This window comes from Anopheles funestus, chromosome 2RL, assembly GCF_943734845.2.
Source record: "Anopheles funestus chromosome 2RL, idAnoFuneDA-416_04, whole genome shotgun sequence".
Taxonomy (NCBI): Eukaryota; Metazoa; Arthropoda; class Insecta; order Diptera; family Culicidae; genus Anopheles; species Anopheles funestus.
In genome coordinates, this window is record NC_064598.1 from 14,307,204 (window position 1) to 14,318,258 (window position 11,055).

Consider the following 11,055-nt stretch of genomic DNA (forward strand, 5'->3'; position numbering starts at 1 on the left):
CCCACACACGCGGGGTGGATCCATGGTCTTATATCAAAGCATTATTTATGTGAGAGACTGCAGCCTAGCGATAAAACATTCTCGTCCGTGGTTTTTCGGGGTAGAAAACTCCAACTCCTTCCTTTCATTCATCGCTTTGTGGCACTGAAAGAGCCTGGGAATTTTATAATTTGAGTTCATTTTTCCTTGGTAGGAGCGAGTGGTACGGTGGAGAAGGATGGTGCATACACAGTTTTGTGAAATAATTAAACGAACATGTGAAGGCGTACGTGTTATAACCGTATCGAGTGTCAAAGAGAGTATATGATGAATTCTTTTTTTGTTCCATACTCCTTTTTTCCCTCCATTGTTAAAATGTCATTAAAACACCTCACTAGTGGGTGAAGATGGAAAAAATGGCTGATGCAAAACGAAAAAAAAAAATACATTTTGCCCGTTGGAAAAGAACGCACCACAGCTTCGATCCTTCCGATCAAAGGCTGTCAACGTGTGATGTGTGTGGTTCGGGATCCGTTTTACATCCGCACCCCAAAAACCCATCGGGTGGTATTAATTATCACCATCGGGTGTCGGTATCCATGACACTCGAGGATGAGACGGCGTCGTACTGCTGGCTGCCGACTGTCGCGCAACAATTAGTGGATCAAGAGAAGGGATGATGTCTGATAGCTGGGCGCTGCCGGGTTCGGATTGAATATTCATTAATTTTATTTCCTTTCCCTTTTTGACGATGGGCGACGATGGTCGAACTTGTAACATTTATCTGTCATCGGTTACACTGGCGCTTGTACTGCGGCACTACCTTACGATTTGGTGGTTTTACCGCACTAATTAATGGCACTTTGTTATGGCATAATAATCAGCGGTGCGACACTGACGATGATCTCGCCGGGTGCCGGGGAAGGGATTTATTGAGTGTCTTCGTCAAAGTGGAAACAACTTTAAGAGCGCGGAGTTTAGCGTTTTGCACACTTTAATGCGGAGACAATTTTTAATTCTTTTAGGGTGGAATTCATTACCATACCAAGACTTTCACGGTGGAGAGTGGTCGTTGGGGAATTTTTAAATAAGATCTGTTACTTTACAAAACAAGCAAAAGGGGGTTCTGTCAACTTGTAATTCAATCAGTTTCCATTTGTTTCCCAAACATTATCCACCGTAATGAAAACACAAGCAAATTCATTAACGATTTGGGTTTGGAAAAGAAACGTACAGAGATAAAACTTCTGCACGGCCTTTATTTCAATTTCTGAAAGATAAATAATGTACTCCTCACGTTAGCAAAAGCCTCTTGCTAAGGAACAACACTCGGGTAATGATTTATTTGGTACGATCGAATCCGACACATTACTCCATCCAGTGACCGTTTTTCAGGTTTGACCATAAAAGTTTTGTCCGCATCTCGGTGTGTCCATTAAAATGGAAAAACTTCAAACACCAAACGATGATTAGCTAACGTCGCTTTCGTCGTACAGGCGACCCCGCACCATCCATGTGTCGATACGATCCCAGTTAAAGGGCACACAATTTATTACACCTTCGAATGTTTTCCACAAACCCTTGTCTTGGCCGTTTGCTAGAAATCGACAAAATCACTAATAATTACCCACACAAACTATCCTGCCAGCGTATTCCTTGCGTTTCCATCCATCCATCGCAATCGAATTCCATCGCAAGTAGCCCTTTTTGCAGAGGGAATCGGGTGGAAAATATTCACACAAATTAATAACCCTAAAAACCACCCTACACCAGGTCCCAGATTTACTCACCGGACTGCTTCCCCCGAAAGACAATCGGACAACGAACAAAAGCTTGTCAGATTTTGTCCAGCCGTGGAAGTAGTCGTCTATGCTGCAGCACAACAGAAGGCGGAAGGATGTTCCGTTTGCTGGAGCTTGGTGAAAAGTTTTCGTCCGCTTCTTTGCCCTTTTTCCAGTGTGGCCACAGAAACACATGCATTACAATGATTCGTCCGGGCATACATCCATTGCCGAAAAGGCATACCGTCTTTGCGTTGTGTGGCAGGAAGGAAGTTTCCTTTGTTGGAAAGGATATAGGGTGAAGGAACCATCAGCACAAGGACATTAAGGGATGTTTTTAAACAGCGAAAGAGATAGCAAGATCAAACCCGGAGGTGTAAGACATATCGAGCCGTTTGTTAAGGAACGACGAAAGTGCACATTTTGTGTGCGCTTGGGAAGACAAAGCCGGTATAAAAACTGGCAAACCTATGATAATGTTTGGCATCGCACAAACCTGGAACACTGGACATCGGACGAAATAGGGTGGTGCGTTCCGTTCTTTCACCCCTCCGGCGGTCCGAATGGATTGAAGAAAATATTTTCCTACCGAGTAAAGTTTAAAATTACTGGTCATTTATTATAACGCCATCCATTCAATGGATGCTCATCGGTGAAATACTTCGGACCAGTTTTTGTCGTTGACTTATTGACATTGGGAAAAGTTATACGTTTGCGTTAAAGTTCTACCCATCCTTAAATGGGAGGAAAAAATAAGATAAAAAAGGATTGCATATGTAACCGCTCAAAGAAATTCTGATTTATAGAATTAAATTGATAGGAAAATTTGATCTTCACAGAAAAGACTGAATGGAGGTGAGCAAAAATGCGCCAAAAATGTTTCTTCCATATGGAACATTCATCTATCTGTTCTGTTCTGAATCATTCATAATGAAGCATTCTTTTCAAGTGTCAAAAAGGCAGAACACAAAACACACGGTTTGATGCTGTAGACCCGGTAAAAAAAACTTTTCTTGACAAGATTTAGGCACCATTCTCGTTGTTGATTTAGCATGGATCCGGACACGGTTTGTGGGACCTTAAGGATGCATCCATGATGGGCATCTTCCATTCTTTAAAGGTGGGTCAATGAGAACAGAAATGAACCAAACCGTCACGAAAGGAGCTTTTTTTGCATCGATTTTGAAACCCAATCTCGTTTCTCCTACTGGCACGCATAATGGAGTTCTCGGTGTTTTTTTTCCTGGACCGGGCGACATCGACACCAGCACCTCCATCCTTGCTGTCAATCAAAGAATTGATATTTTTTAATTAGATTTCATTTCCTCTCATTTCCAGGCGCATGTGAGATAACCGTGTCGAACCGTGTGCGGCCTATTGTGGCGTTTAACTTTTTTTTGCTTCGTTATTTCCTTTTTAAAAGCAATAATAGACCTGATCTGACTGTCGGCGGTTCTGTAGCACCCGGAGAAAAGCAGCAAAACGTTGCTCCGGAACTGCCAGGCGGCCTAAAATACGGAAATAGGAGCCGATAGTGATCAAGGAATTCCGAACTGTCACATTGGGTGAGTGTGTGTATGTTTTTTTTTCGGATCGCTTTTTTTCTTTTCTTTTCCTTTTTGGCTGACGCCAGGATCGAGGTTTCCGTTTGTTTGTTTGTTCCTTCGTTTGGGTCGTTTCGCTTGGAGAACTTCTGGTGTGTTCTTTTTTTTTCTCCTTCCTAAAAGAGGGCTCGTTTCACGCAACTGGTGATCAGATGCTTCTCAAAGCAGTGGCATGACCAACCATTGTTGATCTTTAGGAAGCGCGTGCCAATGCGCAGCTTCCAAAACCGTGTTGCTTTTTTATACCTAGTTCAACAGGAAAAAAAACATCAATCCGATACTTATCATGATATTATTTGTTAAGGACGGATGCTCCTTTGCGAGTCTACAGAGGATTCCAATTTCAAACAAATCCTTACTCAGTTCAACAGTAGTGTTTTTTAGAAGAACGAAAGCCAAACATAAGCGTGATTAAAATAAATGATAAACAACAAGTTCAATTGCCACCACTCGGATCGATTGACTGACCGATATTCAAGCGAAATATCATGTAAAATTTGCTGTAAAAAAACAATATTTAATTACATTTAAATTAATGCACCATAAAGTTCAACGCACTAACAACAGAACGGGCTCCATTGATCTGTTTAATTATAACTTAATAGGATTTGAGCTTCCCTCGAAGTTGAAAAGCGTGAAATGATCATCCAATTTAGCAAACAATTACTTCCCACCGGATAAACACGGTTTCACCACAAAACAATCCTTTCCTCTGTAAAGAACCCAACAAACCGCACAATTACGCCAATTACGTCAATACGTGTCATCGGTATATTGATATACGAATTAGAAAAGCTGATAAGCCGACCGCATTGGAAATGCACTCTACTCTAGCTGCTGCTGCTAGGGCACGCAATCACTTTTTACCCCTTCGATCGCTGTTGCACTATTTCCCATCGGTACGGAAAATGGTTTCCCGCCTACCCGCGTTGTGGTGCTTTTCCAATTCCAATTAGTCGTTATGATTTGTTGTCTCACTTCCTTGCTGCAGCGGAACGGCTATCAACTTGCTGCTCAATTGTTCAATTCTACGTGTCAACGGATGGTCACAATTTGCGACACGTTTATTTGTTGTTGCGTGAGGCGAACGAATGTGGAATCGTTTCGATAATGTTCCAATAATCATCAAATTCACGCAACGATGACCACTTCCTGTACATTACGATGGGTTAGTTTGTTTGTCCGTACAAATAGTGCGCTTGTTTTGGAGGGAGAGCTCCGTTTGGAGTACTTTAAGGATGGAATATCAACGTCAGTCATCGATCATTGCAGTGTCCGTATCATGCAATCCAGGAGTTACTACTTCCTCATTAAAATTGACTACTTCCGGTACTTTACCGTTCGTCAAACAGTACAAGATTCATTCCGTTAAATGGTTGCATTTCAACTATCCTGTTACACTGCTGCAAGCATGATTTGGAGCATGCTTTCAGGACTTCGTTAAAGGACCAAATAATAGTGCGCAGAATGTATGTATTCCTCGCTGTAGGATGCCTTCTGATCCTATGCACCATCAAAGGACGATGGTCACACAGTGGGACATCTTTGAGGAAACCAAAAACCCGATTGATGCTCGATGAGCTGATTTCTTTTGTTCTTTCTCGGTAAAGGATGCATTCAAACACTCAGCATCTACGGCTGCTACATAAATGAATGGCCTGTGCGCGTTCATGTTGTATGGTGAAGGTGGTAGCCCCGGAAATAGTCCTTGCCCATAAGTTGTGGTAGTCAAAACCACGGTCAAGGGTGGTTCACCACAGGATTGACCAATAATAGCGGCAACCCCTCGAGCTGCTTTCGTTATTGAAGTCATAATTTAAAGCAGAAATACTTGAGCACACCCTACTTCTTCCTTGTCAAAAGTGGACCCGTAGGCGACGAAGTGTATAGGTTTCAAATATCCGATTTCCCCCTTTTCGAAGCGTTTCCTATTTTTTCTCAATGTTGACTCTGTTGTAGGCGTCCAACAGGACCATGTCCGTCCGGTCCGTTCTGGAAAATGGGGAAAACAAACACGATTTATGATCGTATCGATGCTAAGGGGGAAACTAACTGGCAAAATGGGATGGAAACATATTTTGAAGTACTGGTAATAATGAAAATGACATCCAAATGGCAAACCTGGTGCGCAAATACATGAATATTAATTACGGAAGGAAGAGCAATGTAATGAATTAGCAGAAAGTATTTGAAAAATTAGCACAACGGGTGGTGAAAGAAGAGTAAAGCCATTTACATACGGAAAGTGTACTTGAAAAATGGCCAAAAATGCTTATTTGTTAATGTAAATGCTTGAAAAAGGGAAAAAAGGAATAATACACTTTTTAATAAATTAAAAAACTGAAAACACAAAACCATAAAAGCGAATACTGAAGGAATAAAGCAATTCAATAACCAAAAAACATGAACTAATTGGCATTACAGGGAAACATACATGATAAGCTGCGGAGAGCCCACTTTTGGAAATCGCGCAAGCGAATATGAAAGTGCGGAAGGATGATACGGAAACACCCAATATGTTAGCAAATCGCCCAATATAGATACGAAATCGCGTGCAATTGATATAAAATGTCAGATTGGCGAGGCGGTTTGAATGCTGGGTATATACTTGTCGGTTCGAGAGTTGAAAAATGTAAACAAATATTTTAAAATAATTTTTAAACTATATTACGTAGTTTGTGGTACGGTAGCGGTGGCCGGCGTACCTTTCCGAGATCGTTCTTTAAGCGTGCGTATTACAGGGAAACATACATGATAAGCTGCGGAGAGCCCACTTTTGGAAATCGCGCAAGCGAATATGAAAGTGCGGAAGGATGATACGGAAACACCCAATATGTTAGCAAATCGCCCAATATAGATACGAAATCGCGTGCAATTGATATAAAATGTCAGATTGGCGAGGCGGTTTGAATGCTGGGTATATACTTGTCGGTTCGAGAGTTGAAAAATGTAAACAAATATTTTAAAATAATTTTTAAACTATATTACGTAGTTTGTGGTACGGTAGCGGTGGCCGGCGTACCTTTCCGAGATCGTTCTTTAAGCGTGCGTATTAAATCCAACTTCGCGCGCCACGCCATAAAATTGTGTGGCGTACATTTTCCGATCCTCGATGGTCGTCGGTGCGTTACGCCGCTCCGGTATTAGCTTCACCATCTTCAAGGGGTAGTTGAAGCCTTTTATTTCCCTCGCTAGGGTGGTAGTGGAAACTCGCACACCGTGTTCCTGCAACAATTTTTGTGCGAGTGATTTTAGCGTCACCGTACAATCGTCATTGATCCAGCATTGAATATCGCTTATGGCTTGCTGCGATAATATTTTCTGCCCATTGCCACCACGTTTCTTGGCTTCGACCTGAAATGCTGTTTGGTATTTTTTGACAATACCGTAAACTGTCGTTAGTTTTATATTCAGCATTTGGCTAATGGCAGCATGAGTTGCTCCATTTTCATACGTTGTTACCACGCGCTCTATCTTCGTTGCTCGTAGTCTTTCGACGTCGAAGTGCTTGCACTGCCCCGTTCGCACTTTGAGCTAGTTCAGAGCTTTGGCTAGAGCTCATGTTTGCTTATATAAAATTAAAAATTTGCTGATTTTAGTTACAGTTAGTTTGCCTCAGTCCTTTGCTCAATTGTAACTTACTTTACTCTTACACGGTACGTTCTTGAAGCAAAAATTCATCGGCAAAGAAATTACTCCTTTCGTACTCAAGCGCCTGCAAGACATGAAAAGGCACGGAAATTTTAAACTTTTACACTATTTTAAATGAACTATTGAACTATTTTAAACGTATACATACCTTCAGGGGCATGATTGTATACACCAAAAACTAACGTACGTTATGCTATTTTGTAAATATCCACAAAGCACACAAAATTTGCCAAAGATTAATCCGTAAAACTGTAGACGCTTCGCTTGTAGACCAATATGAAATATTTTCTATATCCCAACGAATTTTAGCCTTCTCAACAGAACAGTTTTGAACACGGGTGTATATAGGCACTGGTTTAAATCTCCAATTTGAATTTTAGCATGTTTTTGAAATACAGTTTACAGTTATAGTTCGCAATTTCAGTTTGAGCGAGATAATATTATAATTATATTATTAAACAATAATTTTGAAACGATTTTCGAATGCACCAACTACTTAATTTAATTAAAAATTATTTTAAAAATATTTGTTTACATTTTTTAACTCTCGAACCGACAAGTATATACCCAGCATTCAATCCGCCTCGCCAATCTGACATTTTATATCAATTGCACGCGATTTCGTATCTATATTGGGCGATTTGCTAACATATTGGGTGTTTCCGTATCATCCTTCCGCACTTTCATATTCGCTTGCGCGATTTCCAAAAGTGGGCTCTCCGCAGCTTATCATGTGTGTTTCCCTGTATGATATGGAAAGAATTACACAAATGTACGCACTAACAGGTTCCCGTGTAACCGGTCCATGTCACAAGCTGCTAATTAAATTATGACCACATTTCTACAAAACAATGCACAATTGCAACAAGATAGATCGGAACTGGAACAACAAATCGACACCTATTAGAAGTAGGTACGGCGTTACAGATACTACTGCACCTCACTATTTATGGTCTGTTTGTTTAATGTGTGTTTTTCCTGCGTTTTAAATACATTCTAAACCACTTGCAAATGACAATTTCCATCACCTGAGCCGCGTGTACCGGTTGAAAAGCCGCGTTGCGTTGCTGCATTTTCGATCGCTTTCGACGAGTAATTAATGGTAGCATTGAAATAAATAACTTCCAGCACCCTGTTCCCGTTGGTGATACATTCCATCGGACCGATAACGTCGGTGAATGCAATTTGTTGGAATTGGAAAACAAAAATCGAAAGAAACACGTCACTGCGTCACCGGGGGGAGGGATGAATCGCGGCTTGTAAGAGCGGAGGGGCAGGCATACCGTAAACGCCTCATTTGCATATCGTCAATTGTGGGCAGACAAGTACCACGAACCAAGTACCAATAAGGTACAATTCAAACCCCGCGCTCGATGACGCCCCGACGTGCTGCTGATGGGTGTTGATGATGACGCACTGATGAATTGGCCCCATGTGCCCATCGCGTTAATCAAGCGTACGTATGTTACCCGTGACCTTCCGGGCGTTCCGGGCGTCTCGCGGAATTCTAGGCCAACCGATCGCGGCCTACTACCACACTAGCAAACTGATCGGGCGGTCCATCAACTGAACCATCCAGCGAGGTCACACAAACACGCGTTGCAAATCGATCACGTGCCAATGCGTAGCGACAGACACACATACACACACACGACCAACCCGCAGATTTCCATCTATCCGGAAGTAAACAAACAAAACCGTACCGGAACAATGCGGAAACAAAACAGACGTAAAGATGAACTTCTCCGCATCCGAACCGGTCGGGTGTGAGAAAATTTTGTGAAAATTAAAAGTTAATGTACAATTAAATGTAACGCCCGCTAGGTTGATGATGGCGATGACACTAGCAGTGCGAGACTGTGCGTGCTAATCGTGCCTTTCAGGCCATAAATTCAAGGAGACCTGGGAGACCGGAAAAAAGGGATGCCCCGAACGGGTGGTTGATATCACTCGCTCGCTGCTACAGCGACGAAACGTATTTCGGAGCGTTTGATAATGAAAACCCCCCTTCATTTCGCACTTGGAGGTGTTGGAGCACCATTCCGGGGACACATGAAGTATCGTAAAGCAATATAAATATAATAAAAAGCGTAACACCCCAACACTTGTCATTGCGTTGGTGTCGATCGAATAGGAAGGTGAGACCACGGTGTTTACTCACGGTTTTTGGAGACTCCTTTTGGAAGGGTGTTTCTATTGTTTTTGCTCGGTTCCATATCTTTACAGTGCACTGCAACGGGACAAAAGTGGAAGAAAGTTGCTGCTTTAATATGATTTCGTTCGGTTGTATCGGTGCATGGGTGATTTTACTTACGGTTGGATGTTCCGTAACGCATGGTAATGATGACACGTTACGGTACGTGTTCGCAATCTTATAATGCTTTTGATGTGTTACCTTCCAGCGGAAGATTCAAAGATCGTCGGCGGTACAACCGCTAATGAGCGTATCCCGTATCAGATTTCGCTGCAGGTGCTGGTCAGCTCATTGTTTGGGTTTGGACCGAAGCGCTGGATGCATAACTGTGGTGGTTCGATCGTCAACGAGTACTACGTGGTAACGGCGGCCCACTGTCTCGATGGGATGAACGTTAGCCGGATGTCGATCGTGGCCGGTACGAACGATCTGCGGGACGACGGTGCGAAGGGTACACGCTACCTTGTTGAATCGTACCTTATCCATCCGGACTACATCGAGCTGAACCGGAGCGATATTGGTGTGATGCGCGTGAAGGAAGCGTTCACGTTCAACGAGAATGTGCAACCGATTCGCTACTCGTCCGATTTTGTCGATGGTGGTGTGATGTGTTTGCTGACCGGTTGGGGTTACACGATGCCGATCCGTATCGGATCGACGCCCAAGGACCTGCAGGAAGCGGAACTGACGACGATCACGAACGATCAGTGCCGGGAGCGTGGTATGCCCGTGAACCCGACCGAAATCTGTACCTTCACCCGCGTGGGACAGGGCGCTTGTGGTGTAAGTGCCTGCAAGATGAGTTTGATGAGTGAAATGATAGCATTTGATAACGCATTGCATACTTACAGGGTGATTCGGGTGGTCCATTAGTGTGCAACAATCAGCTGTCCGGTGTTGTGTCGTACGGTACACGCTACTGTGGTATCGGTGTTCCGGATGTGTATACACGCGTGTCTGAGTTTGATTCGTGGATTCAGGAAAACACACAAACCGGAGGAAGTGGCACCAGTGGAAATTCAACAGCTGATGAGCCACAGCCGACATGAAGTGCGGCCGGACACTATTGATCGTACACCTTCTGACATTCCGTCCCAATTCGCACCCGTCGTGCGATGAAGATCTCCCAAAAACACACAAACTCACACTCCCTTCCTGCAAAAAATGAGAAAAAAAAGAAAAGGGAAAAATGTAATAAACGTAATATAATATTTCAATTTTTCAAAATCAAAACGCCCCAGGACACACCGAATCCGAACCGGCATCATCATCTACCATTACGACACACTTCAGCTGCATAATTAGCTCGAACAAAACGTTAACACTATTTGCAGCCCATCGATTCGATTCCCGCCAAGTGTTTGATTCTGACCGCGATGGAGTGTGCCGCACGGACCGCGGCCGAGAACAATAGTGAGTGCAACTTGTTCTATCGCTCACCGAAACAAAACAGGGGCCAGCCAACCAGATTGTGCCGCGCTTGGTGATTGTTGACGGTATGTTTCAATTTGGGTCGGGAAAGTACTACTCTGTACCTCCGCTGTTGACTATTCGTGTGTCCTAGCAACACCTTCAACCCATCGCTTTGTGTGCGCTTGTTTGACATACGCCCGTGGGGGTTTTAATTTTTCCCGGCTCACACGCAGCACCAAGCGCGAGACCCGAGAGCGTCCCGGACCTGCTGTTTTTTTGTGCGAATTGAAACAAATGTGTAAATCCGAATGCGAGACATGGTGGAAAACGGAATCCAATCACCCCGAGGCGAAACTAAATGAGAGAACTAACTTTTGCACTTATTAACGTCAGACATTTTGGGATGGAAGTGGTGAACTTCCAACCCCCGAAA

The 11,055-nt window shown here is 43.2% G+C and overlaps 1 protein-coding gene across 1 annotated transcript; it reads left to right on the forward strand.

Annotated features, from left to right (window-relative positions):
- Positions 1-7,767: 7,767 nt before the first annotated feature.
- LOC125765122 (chymotrypsin-1-like) lies at positions 7,768-10,258 on the forward strand. The gene is made up of 4 exons (XM_049430013.1): positions 7,768-9,153; positions 9,242-9,352; positions 9,418-9,992; positions 10,061-10,258. The coding sequence occupies exons 2-4, from the start codon at positions 9,286-9,288 to the stop codon at positions 10,256-10,258; spliced, it is 840 nt and encodes a 279-aa protein (XP_049285970.1). The 5' UTR covers positions 7,768-9,153; positions 9,242-9,285.
- The last annotated feature ends 797 nt before the right edge of the window (positions 10,259-11,055 follow it).